We start from the raw sequence: 22,776 nt of genomic DNA on the forward strand, positions 1-22,776 counted from the left end.
TTGCAAATGTCAATTGCTATTTTTCTGCTGAAGCAACATGGCTCTTTTTTATGACTGAGTAATTTGCATTAAATCAAACTGTTAACTGAAGAAAGCAGTTTTGGTGTTAATTCATATTTCTGAGTATTTTATTCTATGTTTACTGTTTGCCTCAATAACATCAACTACTTTCACAGCAACAACGGAGCCATTAACTACAAGTACCCAGACTTCCAGTGCAGCTCCGACCACTACATCAGCTCCCACATCAACCGCAGCATCAACTACAGAGAGCACTACTGAAGCATCGACAACTGATTCAACGACAAATCCAACAACAATACTCACTTCAGTAAGTGGTGAGTATACTATTTCACTTTTATTAGCTGTTTCACTCTGATCTCTTTCCATCTAAGTCAAGATTAGGAGTAGTACATAATTGCAAAATAATAACAAAATATTATCGTGGTAGTTTGTCAGGTCCAATATTACAGTGGAGGAACATGATCAATGTCACTTGGTGCATTTCTGCTGTTGCAAAATGGCTCTGTTTTATGACTGAGTAGTTTCCATCATATCTAAGTGCTAACAGAATAAAGCAGTTTTAGTGTTAATGCATATTTCTGAGTATTTGATTCCATGTTTACGTCATGCCTCGATAACATCAACTACTTTCACAGCAACAACAGAACCATTAACTACAAGTACACAGACTTCCAGTGCAGCTCCGACCACTACATCAGCTCCCACATCAACAGCAGCAACAACGACAGAGAGCACTACTGAAGCATTGACAACAGAGTCAACGACAAATCCAACAACAACACTCACTTCAGCAAGTGGTGAGTATACTAGTCCACTTTTATTAGCTGTTTCACTCTGATCGCTATCAATTTAAATTAAGATTAGGAGTTGTACATAATAACAAAAGAATAACAAAATATTATAGTGGTAGTTTGTCAGCTGCAATATTACAGTGGAGGGACATGGTCAATGTCACTTGGTGCTTTTCTGCTGTTGCAACATGGCTCCGTTTTATGACAGAGTAATTTGCATCATTTCTAAATGTTAAAAGAAGATAATAGTTTGAGTGTTACTGCACGTTTCTGGTTATTTTATTCCAAGTTTCCTTCAGCAAGTGCTGAGTATACTCGTCCAATTTTACTATCTGTTTCATTCTGAATTCGCTCAATGAAATGGAGGATTAAATGTGCATCATAAAATAATATTTGCCTCAATAACAATGTCAACTACTTTCACAGCAACAACAGAACCATTAACGACAAGTACACAGACTTCCAGTGCAGCTCCGACCACTACATCAGCTCCCACATCAACAGCAGCAACAACTACAGAGAGCACTACTGAAGCATTGACAACAGAGTCAACGACAAATCCAACAACAACACTCACTTCTGCAAGTGGTGAGTATACTATTCCACTTTTATTAGCTGTTTCACTCTGATCTCTTTCTGTCCAAGTCAAGATTAGGAGCACATAATTGCAAAATAATAACAAAATATTATCGTGGTCGTTTGTCAGCTAAAATATTACAGTGGAGGACCATGATTAATGTCACTTGCTCCATTTCTGCTGTTGCAACATGGCTCCGTTTTATGACTGAGTAATTTGCATCATATCTAAGTGTTAACAGAAGATAATAGTTTGAGTGTTACTGCACGTTTCTGATTATTTTATTTCAAGTTTCCTGTTTGCCTCAATAATATTGTCAACTACTTTCACAGCAACAACAGAACCATTAACTACAAGTACACAGACTTCCAGTGCAGCTCCGACCACTACATCAGCTCCCACATCAACAGCAGCAACAACTACAGAGAGCACTACTGAAGCAACAGAGTCAACGACAAATCCAACAACAACACTCACTTCAGCAAGTGGTGAGTATACTATTCCACTTTTATCAGATATTTCATTCTGATCTCTATCAATCTAACTCAAGATTAGGAGTACATAATAGCAAAATAATAACAAAAAATTGTAGTGGTAGTTTGTCAGCTACAATATTACTGTGGAGGAACATGATCAATGTCACTTGGTGCTTTTCTGCTGTTGCAACATGGCTCCATTTTATGACAGAGTAATTTGCATCATATCTAAGTGTGAACAGAAGATAATAGTTTGAATGTTACTGCACGTTTCTGCGTATTTTATTTCAAGTTTCCTGTTTGGCTCAATAATAATGTCAACTACTTTCACAGCAACAACAGAACCATTAACTACAAGTACACAGACTTCCAGTGCAGCTCTGACCACTACACCAGCTCCCACATCAACAGTAGCAACAACTACAGAGAGCACTACTGAAGCATCGACAACTGTATCAACGACAAATCCAACAACAATACTCAGTTCAACAAGTGGTGAGTATACTAGTCCACTTTAATCAGCTGTTTCATTCTGATTCCACTCAATGAAATGGAGGATTAGATGTGCATAATAAAAAATAATATCAGTGGTTCTTTGACAGCTATAATAATACAGGGGAGAAACATTTGCAATTGTCAATTGCAATTTTTCTCCTGTAGCAACATCACTCTGCTTTATGACTCAGTAATTTGCATTAGATCTAAGTGATAACAGAAGAAAGCGGTTTTAGTGTTAATGCATATTTCTGAGTATTTGATTCCATGTTTACGGCATGCCTCGATAACATCAACTACTTTCACAGCAACAACAGAACCATTAACTATAAGTACCCAGACTTCCAGTGCAGCTCCGACCACTACATCAGCTCCCACATCAACAGCAGCAACAACTACAGAGAGCACTAATGAAGCATCGACAACTGTATCAACGACAAATCCAACAACACTCACTTCAGCAAGTGGTGAGTATACTAGTCCACTTTTATTAGCTGTTTCACTCTGATCTCTATCAATTTAAATTAAGATTAGGAGTTGTACATAATAAGAAAAGAATAACAAAATATTATAGTGGTAGTTTGTCAGCTACAATATTACAGTGGAGGGACATGATCAATGTCACTTGGTGCTTTTCTGCTGTTGCAACATGGCTCCATTTTATGACAGAGTAATTTGCATCATATCTAAGTGTGAACAGAAGATAATAGTTTGAATGTTACTGCACGTTTCTGCGTATTTTATTTCAAGTTTCCTGTTTGGCTCAATAATAATGTCAACTACTTTCACAGCAACAACAGAACCATTAACTACAAGTACACAGACTTCCAGTGCAGCTCTGACCACTACACCAGCTCCCACATCAACAGTAGCAACAACTACAGAGAGCACTACTGAAGCATCGACAACTGTATCAACGACAAATCCAACAACAATACTCAGTTCAACAAGTGGTGAGTATACTAGTCCACTTTAATCAGCTGTTTCATTCTGATTCCACTCAATGAAATGGAGGATTAGATGTGCATAATAAAAAATAATATCAGTGGTTCTTTGACAGCTATAATAATACAGGGGAGAAACATTTGCAATTGTCAATTGCAATTTTTCTCCTGTAGCAACATCACTCTGCTTTATGACTCAGTAATTTGCATTAGATCTAAGTGATAACAGAAGAAAGCGGTTTTAGTGTTAATGCATATTTCTGAGTATTTGATTCCATGTTTACGGCATGCCTCGATAACATCAACTACTTTCACAGCAACAACAGAACCATTAACTATAAGTACCCAGACTTCCAGTGCAGCTCCGACCACTACATCAGCTCCCACATCAACAGCAGCAACAACTACAGAGAGCACTAATGAAGCATCGACAACTGTATCAACGACAAATCCAACAACACTCACTTCAGCAAGTGGTGAGTATACTAGTCCACTTTTATTAGCTGTTTCACTCTGATCTCTATCAATTTAAATTAAGATTAGGAGTTGTACATAATAAGAAAAGAATAACAAAATATTATAGTGGTAGTTTGTCAGCTACAATATTACAGTGGAGGGACATGGTGAATGTCACTTGGTGTTTTTCTGCTGTTGCAACATGGCTCTGTTTTATGACAGAGTAATTTGCATCATTTCTAAGTGTTAACAGAAGATAATAGTTTGAGTGTTACTGCACGTTTCTGATTATTTTATTCCAAGTTTCCTTCAGCAAGTGCTGAGTATACTCGTCCAATTTTACGATCTGTTTCATTCTGAATTCGCTCAATGAAATGGAGGATTAAATGTGCATCATAAAATAATATTTGCCTCAATAACAATGTCAACTACTTTCACAGCAACAACAGAAGCATTAACTACAAGTACACAGACTTCCAGTGCAGCTCCGACCACTACATCAGCTCCCACATCAACAGCAGCAACAACTACAGAGAGCACTACTGAAGCAACAGAGTCAACGACAAATCCAACAACAACACTCACTTCAGCAAGTGGTGAGTATACTATTTCACTTTTATTAGCTGTTTCACTCTGATCTCTTTCTATCTAAGTCAAGATTAGGAGCACATAATTGCAAAATAATAACAAAATATTATCGTGGTAGTTTGTCAGCTGCAATATTACAGTGGAGGAACATGATCAATGTCACTTGGTGCATTTCTGCTGTTGCAACATGGCTCTGTTTTATGACTGAGTAATTTCCATCATATCTAAGTGCTAACAGAATAAAGCAGTTTTAGTGTTAATGCATATTTCTGATTATTTTATTCCATGTTTACGGCATGCTTCGATAACTTCAACTTCTTTCACAGCAACAACAAATCCATTAACTACAAGTACACAGACTTCCAGTGCAGCTCCGACCACTACATCAGCTCCCACATCAACAGCAGCAACAACTACAGAGAGCACTACTGAAGCAACAGAGTCAACGACAAATCCAACAACTACACTCACTTCAGCAAGTGGTGAGTATACTATTCCACTTTTATCAGATATTTCATTCTGATCTCTATCAATCTAACTCAAGATTAGGAGTACATAATAGCAAAATAATAACAAAATATTATAGTGGTAGTTTGTCAACTACAATATTACTGTGGAGGAACATGATCAATGTCACTTGGTGCTTCTCTGCTGTTGCAACATGGCTCCATTTTATGACAGAGTAATTTGCATCATATCTAAGTGTTAACAGAAGATAATAGTTTGAATGTTACTGCACGTTTCTGCGTATTTTATTTCAAGTTTCCTGTTTGCCTCAATAATAATGTCAACTACTTTCACAGCAACAACAGAACCATTAACTACAAGTACACAGACTTCCAGTGCAGCTCTGACCACTACACCAGCTCCCACATCAACAGTAGCAACAACTACAGAGAGCACTACTGAAGCATCGACAACTGTATCAACGACAAATCCAACAACAATACTCAGTTCAACAAGTGGTGAGTATACTAGTCCACTTTAATCAGCTGTTTCATTCTGATCTCTTTCCATCTAAGTCAAGATTAGGAGTAGTACATAATTGCAAAATAATAACAAAATATTATCGTGGTAGTTTGTCAGGTCCAATATTACAGTGGAGGAACATGATCAATGTCACTTGGTGCATTTCTGCTGTTGCAAAATGGCTCTGTTTTATGACTGAGTAGTTTCCATCATATCTAAGTGCTAACAGAATAAAGCAGTTTTAGTGTTAATGCATATTTCTGAGTATTTGATTCCATGTTTACGTCATGCCTCGATAACATCAACTACTTTCACAGCAACAACAGAACCATTAACTACAAGTACACAGACTTCCAGTGCAGCTCCGACCACTACATCAGCTCCCACATCAACAGCAGCAACAACGACAGAGAGCACTACTGAAGCATTGACAACAGAGTCAACGACAAATCCAACAACAACACTCACTTCAGCAAGTGGTGAGTATACTAGTCCACTTTTATTAGCTGTTTCACTCTGATCGCTATCAATTTAAATTAAGATTAGGAGTTGTACATAATAACAAAAGAATAACAAAATATTATAGTGGTAGTTTGTCAGCTGCAATATTACAGTGGAGGGACATGGTCAATGTCACTTGGTGCTTTTCTGCTGTTGCAACATGGCTCCGTTTTATGACAGAGTAATTTGCATCATTTCTAAATGTTAAAAGAAGATAATAGTTTGAGTGTTACTGCACGTTTCTGGTTATTTTATTCCAAGTTTCCTTCAGCAAGTGCTGAGTATACTCGTCCAATTTTACTATCTGTTTCATTCTGAATTCGCTCAATGAAATGGAGGATTAAATGTGCATCATAAAATAATATTTGCCTCAATAACAATGTCAACTACTTTCACAGCAACAACAGAACCATTAACGACAAGTACACAGACTTCCAGTGCAGCTCCGACCACTACATCAGCTCCCACATCAACAGCAGCAACAACTACAGAGAGCACTACTGAAGCATTGACAACAGAGTCAACGACAAATCCAACAACAACACTCACTTCAGCAAGTGGTGAGTCTACTATTCCACTTTTATTAGCTGTTTCACTCTGATCTCTTTCTGTCCAAGTCAAGATTAGGAGCACATAATTGCAAAATAATAACAAAATATTATCGTGGTCGTTTGTCAGCTAAAATATTACAGTGGAGGACCATGATTAATGTCACTTGCTCCATTTCTGCTGTTGCAACATGGCTCCGTTTTATGACTGAGTAATTTGCATCATATCTAAGTGTTAACAGAAGATAATAGTTTGAGTGTTACTGCACGTTTCTGATTATTTTATTTCAAGTTTCCTGTTTGCCTCAATAATATTGTCAACTACTTTCACAGCAACAACAGAACCATTAACTACAAGTACACAGACTTCCAGTGCAGCTCCGACCACTACATCAGCTCCCACATCAACAGCAGCAACAACTACAGAGAGCACTACTGAAGCAACAGAGTCAACGACAAATCCAACAACAACACTCACTTCAGCAAGTGGTGAGTATACTATTCCACTTTTATCAGATATTTCATTCTGATCTCTATCAATCTAACTCAAGATTAGGAGTACATAATAGCAAAATAATAACAAAAAATTGTAGTGGTAGTTTGTCAGCTACAATATTACTGTGGAGGAACATGATCAATGTCACTTGGTGCTTTTCTGCTGTTGCAACATGGCTCCATTTTATGACAGAGTAATTTGCATCATATCTAAGTGTGAACAGAAGATAATAGTTTGAATGTTACTGCACGTTTCTGCGTATTTTATTTCAAGTTTCCTGTTTGGCTCAATAATAATGTCAACTACTTTCACAGCAACAACAGAACCATTAACTACAAGTACACAGACTTCCAGTGCAGCTCTGACCACTACACCAGCTCCCACATCAACAGTAGCAACAACTACAGAGAGCACTACTGAAGCATCGACAACTGTATCAACGACAAATCCAACAACAATACTCAGTTCAACAAGTGGTGAGTATACTAGTCCACTTTAATCAGCTGTTTCATTCTGATTCCACTCAATGAAATGGAGGATTAGATGTGCATAATAAAAAATAATATCAGTGGTTCTTTGACAGCTATAATAATACAGGGGAGAAACATTTGCAATTGTCAATTGCAATTTTTCTCCTGTAGCAACATCACTCTGCTTTATGACTCAGTAATTTGCATTAGATCTAAGTGATAACAGAAGAAAGCGGTTTTAGTGTTAATGCATATTTCTGAGTATTTGATTCCATGTTTACGGCATGCCTCGATAACATCAACTACTTTCACAGCAACAACAGAACCATTAACTATAAGTACCCAGACTTCCAGTGCAGCTCCGACCACTACATCAGCTCCCACATCAACAGCAGCAACAACTACAGAGAGCACTAATGAAGCATCGACAACTGTATCAACGACAAATCCAACAACACTCACTTCAGCAAGTGGTGAGTATACTAGTCCACTTTTATTAGCTGTTTCACTCTGATCTCTATCAATTTAAATTAAGATTAGGAGTTGTACATAATAAGAAAAGAATAACAAAATATTATAGTGGTAGTTTGTCAGCTACAATATTACAGTGGAGGGACATGGTGAATGTCACTTGGTGTTTTTCTGCTGTTGCAACATGGCTCTGTTTTATGACAGAGTAATTTGCATCATTTCTAAGTGTTAACAGAAGATAATAGTTTGAGTGTTACTGCACGTTTCTGATTATTTTATTCCAAGTTTCCTTCAGCAAGTGCTGAGTATACTCGTCCAATTTTACGATCTGTTTCATTCTGAATTCGCTCAATGAAATGGAGGATTAAATGTGCATCATAAAATAATATTTGCCTCAATAACAATGTCAACTACTTTCACAGCAACAACAGAAGCATTAACTACAAGTACACAGACTTCCAGTGCAGCTCCGACCACTACATCAGCTCCCACATCAACAGCAGCAACAACTACAGAGAGCACTACTGAAGCAACAGAGTCAACGACAAATCCAACAACAACACTCACTTCAGCAAGTGGTGAGTATACTATTTCACTTTTATTAGCTGTTTCACTCTGATCTCTTTCTATCTAAGTCAAGATTAGGAGCACATAATTGCAAAATAATAACAAAATATTATCGTGGTAGTTTGTCAGCTGCAATATTACAGTGGAGGAACATGATCAATGTCACTTGGTGCATTTCTGCTGTTGCAACATGGCTCTGTTTTATGACTGAGTAATTTCCATCATATCTAAGTGCTAACAGAATAAAGCAGTTTTAGTGTTAATGCATATTTCTGATTATTTTATTCCATGTTTACGGCATGCTTCGATAACTTCAACTTCTTTCACAGCAACAACAAATCCATTAACTACAAGTACACAGACTTCCAGTGCAGCTCCGACCACTACATCAGCTCCCACATCAACAGCAGCAACAACTACAGAGAGCACTACTGAAGCAACAGAGTCAACGACAAATCCAACAACTACACTCACTTCAGCAAGTGGTGAGTATACTATTCCACTTTTATCAGATATTTCATTCTGATCTCTATCAATCTAACTCAAGATTAGGAGTACATAATAGCAAAATAATAACAAAATATTATAGTGGTAGTTTGTCAACTACAATATTACTGTGGAGGAACATGATCAATGTCACTTGGTGCTTCTCTGCTGTTGCAACATGGCTCCATTTTATGACAGAGTAATTTGCATCATATCTAAGTGTTAACAGAAGATAATAGTTTGAATGTTACTGCACGTTTCTGCGTATTTTATTTCAAGTTTCCTGTTTGCCTCAATAATAATGTCAACTACTTTCACAGCAACAACGGAACCATTAACTACAAGTACACAGACTTCCAGTGCAGCTCCGACCACTACATCAGCTCCCACATCAACAGCAGCAACAACTACAGAGAGCACTACTGATGCATCGACAACTGAATCAACGACAAATCCAACAACAACACTCACTTCGACAAGTGGTGAGTATACTAGTCCACTTTTATTAGCTGTTTCACTCTGATCGCTATCAATCTAAATTAAGATTAGGAGTACATAATAACAAAAGAATAACAAAATATTATAGTGGTAGTTTGTCAGCTACAATATTACAGTGGAGGGACATGGTCAATGTCACTTGGTGTTTTTCTGCTGTTGCAACATGGCTCCGTTTTATGACAGAGTAATTTGCATCATTTCTAAGTGTTAAAAGAAGATAATAGTTTGAGTGTTACTGCACGTTTCTGATTATTTTATTCCAAGTTTCCTTCAGCAACTGCTTAGTATACTCATCCAATTTTACTATCTGTTTCATTCTGAATTCGCTCAATGAATTGGAGGATTAAATGTGCATCATAAAATAATATTTGCCTCAGTAACAATGTCAACTACTTTCACAGCAACAACAGAACCATTAACTACAAGTACCCAGACTTCCAGTGCAGCTCCGACCACAACATCAGCTCCCACATCAACAGCAGCAACAACTACAGAGAGCACTACTGAAGCATTGACAACAGAGTCAACGACAAATCCAACAACAACACTCACTTCAGCAAGTGGTGAGTATACTATTCCACTTTTATTAGCTGTTTCACTCTGATCTCTTTCTGTCTAAGTCAAGATTAGGAGTACATAATTGCAAAATAATAACAAAATATTATCGTGGTCGTTTGTCAGCTGAAATATTACAGTGGAGGACCATGATCAATGTCACTTGATACATTTCTGCTGTTGCAACATGGCTCTGTTTTATGACTGAGTAATTTGCATCATATCTAAGTGTTAACAGAAGATAATAGTTTGAGTGTTACTGCACGTTTCTGATTATTTTATTTCAAGTTTCCTGTTTGCCTCAATAATATTGTCAACTACTTTCACAGCAACAACAGAACCATTAACTACAAGTACCCAGATTTCCAGTGCAGCTCCGACCACTACATCAGCTCCCACATCAACAGCAGCAACAACTACAGAGAGCACTACTGAAGCATCGACAACTGTATCAACAACAAATCCAACAACAACACTCACTTCAGCAAGTGGTGAGTATACTCGTCCAATTTTACTATCTATTTCATTCTGAATTCGCTCAATGAAATGGGGGATTAGATGTGCATAATAAAAAATAATATCAGTGGTTCTTTGACAGCTATAATAATACAGGGGAGAAACATTTGCAATTGTCAATTGCAATTTTTCACCTGTAGCAACACCACTCTGCTTTATGACTGATTAATTTGCATCAGATCTAAGTGATAACAGAAGAAAGCGGTTTTAGTGTTAATGCATATTTCTGAGTATTTGATTCCATGTTTACGGCATGCCTCGCTAACATCAACTACTTTCACAGCAACAACAGAACCATTAACTACAAGTACACAGACTTCCAGTGCAGCTCCGACCACTACATCAGCTCCCACATCAACAGCAGCAAAAACTACAGAGAGCACTACTGATGCATCGACAACTGAATCAACGACAAATCCAACAACAACACTCACTTCAGCAAGTGGTGAGTATACTATTCCACTTTTATTAGCTGTTTCACTCTGATCTCTTTCTGTCTAAGTCAAGATTAGGAGTAGTACATAATTGCAAAATAATAACAAAATATTATCATGGTAGTTTGTCAGCTCCAATATGACAGTGGAGGAACATGATCAATGTCACTTGGTGCATTTCTGCTGTTGCAACATGGCTCTGTTTTATGACTGAGTAGTTTCCATCATATCGAAGTGGTAACAGAATAAAGCAGTTTTAGTGTTAATGCATATTTCTGAGTATTTGATTCCATGTTTACGTCATGCCTCGATAACATCAACATCTTTCACAGCAACAACAGAACCATTAACTACAAGTACCCAGACTTCCAGTGCAGCTCCGACCACTACATCAGCTCCCACATCAACAGCAGCAACAACTACAGAGAGCACTACAGAAGCAACAGAGTCAACGACAAATCCAACAACAACACTCACTTCAGCAAGTGGTGAGTATACTAGTCCACTTTTATTAGCTGTTTCACTCTGATCGCTATCAATTTAAATTAAGATTAGGAGTTGTACATAATAACAAAAGAATAACAAAATATTATAGTGGTAGTTTGTCAGCTGCAATATTACAGTGGAGGGACATGGTCAATGTCACTTGGTGCTTTTCTGCTGTTGCAACATGGCTCTGTTTTATGACTGTGTAATTTCCATCATATCCAAGTGATAACAGAATAAAGCAGTTTTCGTTTTTATGCATATTTCTGAGTATTTTATTCCATGTTTATGGCATGCCTCGATAACTTCAACTACTTTCACAGCAACATCAGAACCATTAAATACAAGAACACAGACTTCCAGTGCAGCTCCAACCACTACATCAGCTCCCACATCAACAGCAGCAACAACTACAGAGAGCACGACTGAAGCATCGACAACTGAATCAACGACAAATCCAACAACAACACTCACTTCAGCAAGTGGTGAGTATACTCGTCCAATTTTACGATCTGTTTCATTCTCAATTCGCTCAATGAAATGGAAGATTAGATGTGCATAATTACTCAATAATAGTGATCGTTCGCCAGCTTCAACAATACAGGGAAGAAACATTTGCAAATGTTAATTGCATTTTTTCTGCTGCGGCAACATGGCTCTTTTTTATGACTGAGTACTTTGCATTAAATCAAACTGCTAACTGAAGAAAGCAGTTTTCGTGTTATTGCAGATTTCTGAGTCTTTTATTTCAAGTTTCCTGTTTGCCTCAATAACAATGCCAACTACTTTCACAGCAACAACAGAACCATTAACTACAAGTAAACAAACTTCCAGTGCAGCTCCGACCACTACATCAGCTCCCACATCAACAGCAGCAACAACTGCAGAGAGCACTACTGAAGCATCGACAACAGAGTCAACGACAAATCCAACAACAACATTCACTTCAGCAAGTGGTGAGTATACCATTCACTTTTATCAGCTATTTCATTCTGATCTCTTTCAATCTAACTCAAGATTAGGAGTACATAATAGCAAAATAATAACAAAATATTATAGTGGTAGTTTGTCAGCTACAATATTACACTGGAGGAACATGATCAATGACACTTGGTGCTTTTCTGCTGTTGCAACATGGCTCCATTTTATGACAGAGTAATTTGCATCATATCTAAGTGTTAACAGAAGATAATAGTTTGAATGTTATTGCACATTTCTGAGTATTTTAGTTCAAGTTTCCTGTTTGCCTAAATAACAACGTCAACTACTTTCACAGCAACAACAGAACCATTAACTACAAGTACACAGACTTCCAGTGCAGCTCCGACCACTACATTAGCTCCCACATCAACAGCAGCAACAACTGCAGAGAGCACTACTGAAGCATCGACAACTGTATCAACGACAAGTCCAACAACAACACTCACTTCAGCAAGTGGTGAGTCTACGCGTCCACTTTTACTATGTGTTTCATTCTGAATTCACTCAATGAAATGGAGTATTAGACGTGCATAATAACATAATAATAGTGGTCGTTCGCCAGCTACAATAATACAGGAAAGAAACATTTGCAAATGTCAATTGCTATTTTTCTGCTGTAGCAACATGGCTCTTTTTTATGACTGAGTAATTTGCATCATATCTAACTGTTAACTGAGGAAAACAGTTTTTGAGTTCATGCTTATTCTGAATATTTTATTCCATGTTTATTGTTTGCCTCAATAACATCAACTAATTTCACAGCATCAACAGAACCATTAACTACAAGTACACAGACTTCCAGTGCAGCTCCGACCACTACATTAGCTCCCACATCAACAGCAGCAACAACTGCAGAGAGCACTACTGAAGCATCGACAACTGTATCAACGACAAGTCCAACAACAACACTCACTTCAGCAAGTGGTGAGTCTACGCGTCCACTTTTACTATGTGTTTCATTCTGAATTCACTCAATGAAATGGAGTATTAGACGTGCATAATAACATAATAATAGTGGTCGTTCGCCAGCTACAATAATACAGGGGGGAAACATTTGCAAATGTCAATTGCTATTTTTCTGCTGAAGCAACATGGCTCTTTTTTATGACTGAATAATTTGCATTAAATCAAACTGTTAACTGAGGAAAGGAGTTTTGGCGTTAATTAATATTTCTGAGTATTTTATTCTATGTTTACTGTTTGCTCAATAACATCAACTACTTTCACAGCAACAACAGAACCATTGACTACAAGTACACAGACTTCCAGTGCAGCTCCGACCACTACATTAGCTCCCACATCAACAGCAGCAACAACTACAGAGAGCACTACTGAAGCATCGACAACTGAATCAACGACAAATCCAACAACAACAATCACTTCGGCAAGTGGTGAGTATACTCGTCCAATTTTACTATCTGTTTCATTCTGAGTTCGCTCAATGAAATGGAGGATTAAATGTGCATCATAAAATAATATTAGTGGTTCTTTGCCAGCTACAATAATACAGAGGAGAAACATTTGCAAATGTCAATTGCAATTTTTCTGCTGTAGCAAATTGACTCTGCTTTATGACTGAATAATTTGCGTTAATTCTAAGTGATAACAGAAGAAATCACTTTTATGTTAATGCATATTTCTGAGTATTTGATTCCATGTTTACGGCATGCCTCGATAACATCAACTACTTTCACAGCAACAACAGAACCATTGACTACAAGTACACAGACTTCCAGTGCAGCTCCGACCACTACATTAGCTCCCACATCAACAGCAGCAACAACTACAGAGAGCACGACTGAAGCATCGACAACTGTATCAACGACAAATCCAACAACAACACTCACTTCAGCAAGTGGTGAGTATACTAGTCCACTTTTATTAGCTGTTTCATTCTGATCTCTATCAATTTAAATTAAGATTAGGAGTTGTACATAATAAGATAAGAATAACAAAATGTTATAGTGGTAGTTTGTCAGCTCCAATATTACAGTGGAGGAACATGATCAATGTCACTTGGTGCATTTCTGCTGTTGCAACATGGCTCTGTTTTATGACTGAGTAATTTCCATCATATCTAAGTGCTAACAGAATAAAGCAGTTTTAGTGTTAATGCATATTTCTGAGTATTTTATTCCATGTTTACGGCATGCTTCGATAACTTCAACTTCTTTCACAGCAACATCAGAACCATTAACTACAAGTACCCAGACTTCCAGTGCAGCTCCGACCACTACATCAGCTCCCACATCAACAGCAGCAACAACTACAGAGAGCACTACTGAAGCAACAGAGTCAACGACAAATCCAACAACAACACTCACTTCAGCAAGTGGTAAGTATACTATTCCACTTTTATCAGATATTTCATTCTGATCTCTATCAATCGAACTCAAGATTAGGAGTACATAATAGCAAAATAATAACAAAATATTATCGTGGTCGTTTGTCAGCTAAAATATTACAGTGGAGGACCATGATCAATGTCACTTGATGCATTTCTGCTGTTGCAACATGGCTCCGTTTTATGAATGCGTAATTAGCATCATATCTAAGTGTTAACAGAAGATAATAGTTTGAGTGTTACTGATTATTTTATTCCAAGTTTCCTGTTTGCCTCAATAACAATGTCAACTACTTTCACAGCAACAACAGAACCATTAACTACAAGTACCCAGACTTCCAGTGCAGCTCCGACCACTACATCAGCTCCCACATCAACAGCAGCAACAACTACAGAGAGCACTACTGAAGCAACAGAGTCAACGACAAATCCAACAACAACACTCACTTCAGCAAGTGGTGAGTATACTAGTCCACTTTTATTAGCTGTTTCATTCTGATCTCTATCAATCGAACTCAAGATTAGGAGTACATAATTGCAAAATAATAACAAAATATTATCGTGGTCGTTTGTCAGCTAAAATATTACAGTGGAGGACCATGATCAATGTCACTTGATGCATTTCTGCTGTTGCAACATGGCTCCGTTTTATGAATGAGTAATTTGCATCATATCTAAGTGTTAACAGAAGATAATAGTTTGAGTGTTACTGATTATTTTATTCCAAGTTTCCTGTTTGCCTCAATAACAATGTCAACTACTTTCACAGCAACAACAGAACCATTAACTACAAGTACACAGACTTCCAGTGCAGCTCCGACCACTACATCAGCTCCCACATCAACAGCAGCAACAACTACAGAGAGCACTACTGAAGCATCGACAACTGTATCAACGACAAATCCAACAACAACACTCACTTCAGCAGGTGGTGAGTATACTCGTCCAATTTTACTATCTGTTTCATTCTGAATTCGCTCAATGAAATGGAGGATTAAATGTGCATCATAAAATAATATTAGTGGTTCTTTCCCAGCTACAATAATACAGGGGGGGAAACATTTGCAAATGTCAATTGCAATTTTTCTGCTGTAGCAAATTGACTCTGCTTTTTGACTGAGTAATTTGCATTAATTCTAAGTGATGGCAGAAGAAATCACTTTTAGTGTTAATGCATATTTCTGAGTATTTGATTCCATGTTTACGGCATGCCTCGATAACATCGACTACTTTCACAGCAACAACAGAACCATTAACTACAAGTACACAGACTTCCAGTGCAGCTCCGACCACTACATCAGCTCCCACATCAACAGCAGCAACAAGTACAGAGAGCACCACTCAAGCATTGACAACTGTATCAATGACAAATCCAACAACAACACTCACTTCAGCAAGTGGTGAGTATACTAGTCCACTTTTATTGGCTGTTTCACTCTGATCTCTTTCTATCTAAGTCAAGATTAGGAGCACATAATTGCAAAATAATAACAAAATATTATCGTGGCAGTTTGTCAGCTCCAATATGGCAGTGGAGGAACATGATCTATGTCACTTGGTGCATTTCTGCTGTTGCAACATGGCTCTGTTTTATGACTGAGTAATTTCCATCATATCCAAGTGATAACAGAATAAAGCAGTTTTAGTTTTTATGCATATTTCTGAGTATTTTATTCCATGTTTATGGCATGCCTCGATAACTTCAACTACTTTCACAGCAACATCAGAACCATTAACTACAAGAACACAGACTTCCAGTGCAGCTCCAACCACTACATCAGCTCCCACACCAACAGCAGCAACAACTACAGAGAGCACGACTGAAGCATCGACAACTGAATCAACGACAAATCCAACAACAACACTCACTTCAGCAAGTGGTGAGTATACTCGTCCAATTTTACGATCTGTTTCATTCTCAATTCGCTCAATGAAATGGAAGATTAGATGTGCATAATTACGCAATAATAGTGATCGTTCGCCAGCTTCAACAATACAGAGAAGAAACATTTGCAAATGTTAATTGCAATTTTTCTGCTGCGGCAACATGGCTCTTTTTTATGACTGAGTACTTTGCATTAAATCAAACTGCTAACTGAAGAAAGCAGTTTTCGTGTTATTGCAGATTTCTGAGTCTTTTATTTCAAGTTTCCTGTTTGCCTCAATAACAATGCCAACTACTTTCACAGCAACAACAGAACCATTAACTACAAGTAAACAAACTTCCAGTGCAGCTCCGACCACTACATCAGCTCCCACATCAACAGCAGCAACAACTGCAGAGAGCACTACTGAAGCATCGACAACTGAATCAACGACAAATCCAACAACAACATTCACTTCAGCAAGTGGTGAGTATACCATTCACTTTTATCAGCTATTTCATTCTGATCTCTTTCAATCTAACTCAAGATTAGGAGTACATAATAGCAAAATAATAACAAAATATTATAGTGGTAGTTTGTCAGCTACAATATTACACTGGAGGAACATGATCAATGACACTTGGTGCTTTTCTGCTGTTGCAACATGGCTCCATTTTATGACAGAGTAATTTGCATCATATCTAAGTGTTAACAGAAGATAATAGTTTGAATGTTATTGCACATTTCTGAGTATTTTAGTTCAAGTTTCCTGTTTGCCTAAATAACAACGTCAACTACTTTCACAGCAACAACAGAACCATTAACTACAAGTACACAGACTTCCAGTGCAGCTCCGACCACTACATTAGCTCCCACATCAACAGCAGCAACAACTGCAGAGAGCACTACTGAAGCATCGACAACTGTATCAACGACAAGTCCAACAACAACACTCACTTCAGCAAGTGGTGAGTCTACGCGTCCACTTTTACTATGTGTTTCATTCTGAATTCACTCAATGAAATGGAGTATTAGACGTGCATAATAACATAATAATAGTGGTCGTTCGCCAGCTACAATAATACAGGAAAGAAACATTTGCAAATGTCAATTGCTATTTTTCTGCTGTAGCAACATGGCTCTTTTTTATGACTGAGTAATTTGCATCATATCTAACTGTTAACTGAGGAAAACAGTTTTTGAGTTCATGCTTATTCTGAATATTTTATTCCATGTTTATTGTTTGCCTCAATAACATCAACTAATTTCACAGCATCAACAGAACCATTAACTACAAGTACACAGACTTCCAGTGCAGCTCCGACCACTACATTAGCTCCCACATCAACAGCAGCAACAACTACAGAGAGCACTACTGAAGCATCGACAACTGAATCAACGACAAATCCAACAACAACAATCACTTCGGCAAGTGGTGAGTATACTCGTCCAATTTTACTATCTGTTTCATTCTGAGTTCGCTCAATGAAATGGAGGATTAAATGTGCATCATAAAATAATATTAGTGGTTCTTTGCCAGCTACAATAATACAGAGGAGAAACATTTGCAAATGTCAATTGCAATTTTTCTGCTGTAGCAAATTGACTCTGCTTTATGACTGAATAATTTGCGTTAATTCTAAGTGATAACAGAAGAAATCACTTTTATGTTAATGCATATTTCTGAGTATTTGATTCCATGTTTACGGCATGCCTCGATAACATCAACTACTTTCACAGCAACAACAGAACCATTGACTACAAGTACACAGACTTCCAGTGCAGCTCCGACCACTACATTAGCTCCCACATCAACAGCAGCAACAACTACAGAGAGCACGACTGAAGCATCGACAACTGTATCAACGACAAATCCAACAACAACACTCACTTCAGCAAGTGGTGAGTATACTAGTCCACTTTTATTAGCTGTTTCATTCTGATCTCTATCAATTTAAATTAAGATTAGGAGTTGTACATAATAAGATAAGAATAACAAAATGTTATAGTGGTAGTTTGTCAGCTCCAATATTACAGTGGAGGAACATGATCAATGTCACTTGGTGCATTTCTGCTGTTGCAACATGGCTCTGTTTTATGACTGAGTAATTTCCATCATATCTAAGTGCTAACAGAATAAAGCAGTTTTAGTGTTAATGCATATTTCTGAGTATTTTATTCCATGTTTACGGCATGCTTCGATAACTTCAACTTCTTTCACAGCAACATCAGAACCATTAACTACAAGTACCCAGACTTCCAGTGCAGCTCCGACCACTACATCAGCTCCCACATCAACAGCAGCAACAACTACAGAGAGCACTACTGAAGCAACAGAGTCAACGACAAATCCAACAACAACACTCACTTCAGCAAGTGGTAAGTATACTATTCCACTTTTATCAGATATTTCATTCTGATCTCTATCAATCGAACTCAAGATTAGGAGTACATAATAGCAAAATAATAACAAAATATTATCGTGGTCGTTTGTCAGCTAAAATATTACAGTGGAGGACCATGATCAATGTCACTTGATGCATTTCTGCTGTTGCAACATGGCTCCGTTTTATGAATGCGTAATTAGCATCATATCTAAGTGTTAACAGAAGATAATAGTTTGAGTGTTACTGATTATTTTATTCCAAGTTTCCTGTTTGCCTCAATAACAATGTCAACTACTTTCACAGCAACAACAGAACCATTAACTACAAGTACCCAGACTTCCAGTGCAGCTCCGACCACTACATCAGCTCCCACATCAACAGCAGCAACAACTACAGAGAGCACTACTGAAGCAACAGAGTCAACGACAAATCCAACAACAACACTCACTTCAGCAAGTGGTGAGTATACTAGTCCACTTTTATTAGCTGTTTCATTCTGATCTCTATCAATCGAACTCAAGATTAGGAGTACATAATTGCAAAATAATAACAAAATATTATCGTGGTCGTTTGTCAGCTAAAATATTACAGTGGAGGACCATGATCAATGTCACTTGATGCATTTCTGCTGTTGCAACATGGCTCCGTTTTATGAATGAGTAATTTGCATCATATCTAAGTGTTAACAGAAGATAATAGTTTGAGTGTTACTGATTATTTTATTCCAAGTTTCCTGTTTGCCTCAATAACAATGTCAACTACTTTCACAGCAACAACAGAACCATTAACTACAAGTACACAGACTTCCAGTGCAGCTCCGACCACTACATCAGCTCCCACATCAACAGCAGCAACAACTACAGAGAGCACTACTGAAGCATCGACAACTGTATCAACGACAAATCCAACAACAACACTCACTTCAGCAGGTGGTGAGTATACTCGTCCAATTTTACTATCTGTTTCATTCTGAATTCGCTCAATGAAATGGAGGATTAAATGTGCATCATAAAATAATATTAGTGGTTCTTTCCCAGCTACAATAATACAGGGGGGGAAACATTTGCAAATGTCAATTGCAATTTTTCTGCTGTAGCAAATTGACTCTGCTTTTTGACTGAGTAATTTGCATTAATTCTAAGTGATGGCAGAAGAAATCACTTTTAGTGTTAATGCATATTTCTGAGTATTTGATTCCATGTTTACGGCATGCCTCGATAACATCGACTACTTTCACAGCAACAACAGAACCATTAACTACAAGTACACAGACTTCCAGTGCAGCTCCGACCACTACATCAGCTCCCACATCAACAGCAGCAACAAGTACAGAGAGCACCACTCAAGCATTGACAACTGTATCAATGACAAATCCAACAACAACACTCACTTCAGCAAGTGGTGAGTATACTAGTCCACTTTTATTGGCTGTTTCACTCTGATCTCTTTCTATCTAAGTCAAGATTAGGAGCACATAATTGCAAAATAATAACAAAATATTATCGTGGCAGTTTGTCAGCTCCAATATGGCAGTGGAGGAACATGATCTATGTCACTTGGTGCATTTCTGCTGTTGCAACATGGCTCTGTTTTATGACTGAGTAATTTCCATCATATCCAAGTGATAACAGAATAAAGCAGTTTTAGTTTTTATGCATATTTCTGAGTATTTTATTCCATGTTTATGGCATGCCTCGATAACTTCAACTACTTTCACAGCAACATCAGAACCATTAACTACAAGAACACAGACTTCCAGTGCAGCTCCAACCACTACATCAGCTCCCACACCAACAGCAGCAACAACTACAGAGAGCACGACTGAAGCATCGACAACTGAATCAACGACAAATCCAACAACAACACTCACTTCAGCAAGTGGTGAGTATACTCGTCCAATTTTACGATCTGTTTCATTCTCAATTCGCTCAATGAAATGGAAGATTAGATGTGCATAATTACGCAATAATAGTGATCGTTCGCCAGCTTCAACAATACAGAGAAGAAACATTTGCAAATGTTAATTGCAATTTTTCTGCTGCGGCAACATGGCTCTTTTTTATGACTGAGTACTTTGCATTAAATCAAACTGCTAACTGAAGAAAGCAGTTTTCGTGTTATTGCAGATTTCTGAGTCTTTTATTTCAAGTTTCCTGTTTGCCTCAATAACAATGCCAACTACTTTCACAGCAACAACAGAACCATTAACTACAAGTAAACAAACTTCCAGTGCAGCTCCGACCACTACATCAGCTCCCACATCAACAGCAGCAACAACTGCAGAGAGCACTACTGAAGCATCGACAACTGAATCAACGACAAATCCAACAACAACATTCACTTCAGCAAGTGGTGAGTATACCATTCACTTTTATCAGCTATTTCATTCTGATCTCTTTCAATCTAACTCAAGATTAGGAGTACATAATAGCAAAATAATAACAAAATATTATAGTGGTAGTTTGTCAGCTACAATATTACAGTGGAGGAACATGATCAATGACACTTGGTGCTTTTCTGCTGTTGCAACATGGCTCCATTTTATGACAGAGTAATTTGCATCATATCTAAGTGTTAACAGAAGATAATAGTTTGAATGTTATTGCACATTTCTGAGTATTTTAGTTCAAGTTTCCTGTTTGCCTAAATAACAATGTCAACTACTTTCACAGCAACAACAGAACCATTAACTACAAGTACACAGACTTCCAGTGCAGCTCCGACCACTACATTAGCTCCCACATCAACAGCAGCAACAACTGCAGAGAGCACTACTGAAGCATCGACAACTGTATCAACGACAAGTCCAACAACAACACTCACTTCAGCAAGTGGTGAGTCTACGCGTCCACTTTTACTATGTGTTTCATTCTGAATTCACTCAATGAAATGGAGTATTAGACGTGCATAATAACATAATAATAGTGGTCGTTCGCCAGCTACAATAATACAGGAAAGAAACATTTGCAAATGTCAATTGCTATTTTTCTGCTGTAGCAACATGGCTCTTTTTTATGACTGAGTAATTTGCATCATATCTAACTGTTAACTGAGGAAAACAGTTTTTGAGTTCATGCTTATTCTGAATATTTTATTCCATGTTTATTGTTTGCCTCAATAACATCAACTAATTTCACAGCAACAACAGAACCATTAACTACAAGTACACAGACTTCCAGTGCAGCTCCGACCACTACATCAGCTCCCACATCAACAGCAGCAACAACTGCAGAGAGCACTACTGAAGCATTGACAACTGTATCAACGACAAATCCAACAATAACAGTCACTTCTGCAAGTGGTGAGTATACTCGTCCAATTTTACTATCAGTTTCATTCTGAATTCACTCAATGGAATGGAGGATTAGATGTGCATAATAACATAATAATAGTGGTCGTTCGCCAGCTACAATAATACAGGGGGGAAACATTTGCAAATGTCAATTGCTATTTTTCTGCTGAAGCAACATGGCTCTTTTTTATGACTGAATAATTTGCATTAAATCAAACTGTTAACTGAGGAAAGGAGTTTTGGCGTTAATTAATATTTCTGAGTATTTTATTCTATGTTTACTGTTTGCTCAATAACATCAACTACTTTCACAGCAACAACAGAACCATTAACTACAAGTACCCAGACTTCCAGTGCAGCTCCGACCACTACATCAGCTCCCACATCAACAGCAGCAACAACTACAGAGAGCACGACTGAAGCATCGACAACTGAATCAACGACAAATCCAACAACAACACTCACTTCAGCAAGTGGTGAGTATACTAGTCCACTTTTATTCGCTGTTTCACTCTGATCTCTTTCTATCTAAGTCAAGATTAGGAGTACATAATAACCA

At 37.7% G+C, this 22,776-nt stretch overlaps 1 protein-coding gene and 1 long non-coding RNA gene across 2 annotated transcripts; both read left to right on the forward strand.

The window, feature by feature from the left end:
• The first annotated feature begins 3,179 nt into the window (after positions 1–3,179).
• LOC139229179 (uncharacterized) lies at positions 3,180–4,353 on the forward strand. Its single transcript, XR_011587677.1, has 3 exons — positions 3,180–3,316; positions 3,625–3,783; positions 4,204–4,353. It is a non-coding gene; the product is annotated as an uncharacterized lncRNA (long non-coding RNA).
• A 782-nt stretch (positions 4,354–5,135) lies between these two features.
• LOC139229011 (uncharacterized) lies at positions 5,136–11,354 on the forward strand. Its single transcript, XM_070860675.1, has 7 exons — positions 5,136–5,316; positions 7,180–7,341; positions 7,650–7,808; positions 8,229–8,384; positions 9,759–9,920; positions 10,242–10,403; positions 11,143–11,354. The coding sequence occupies exons 1-7, from the start codon at positions 5,136–5,138 to the stop codon at positions 11,352–11,354; spliced, it is 1,194 nt and encodes a 397-aa protein (XP_070716776.1).
• Positions 11,355–22,776: the final 11,422 nt, after the last annotated feature.

Source organism: Pristiophorus japonicus, chromosome 18 (assembly GCF_044704955.1).
Source record: "Pristiophorus japonicus isolate sPriJap1 chromosome 18, sPriJap1.hap1, whole genome shotgun sequence".
In the NCBI taxonomy this organism is placed as follows: Eukaryota; Metazoa; Chordata; class Chondrichthyes; family Pristiophoridae; genus Pristiophorus; species Pristiophorus japonicus.

Bases quoted from the DNA above. Each gene is read 5' to 3' on its own strand.
- LOC139229011 (XM_070860675.1), top strand. From the start codon at position 5,136: ATGTCAACTACTTTCACAGCAACAACAGAACCATTAACTACAAGTACA. The intron at 5,317-7,179 runs GTGAGTATACTA...CTACTTTCACAG, and splicing joins AATACTCAGTTCAACAAGTG to CAACAACAGAACCATTAACT. The intron at 10,404-11,142 runs GTGAGTATACTC...CATATTTCTGAG, and splicing joins AACACTCACTTCAGCAAGTG to TATTTGATTCCATGTTTACG.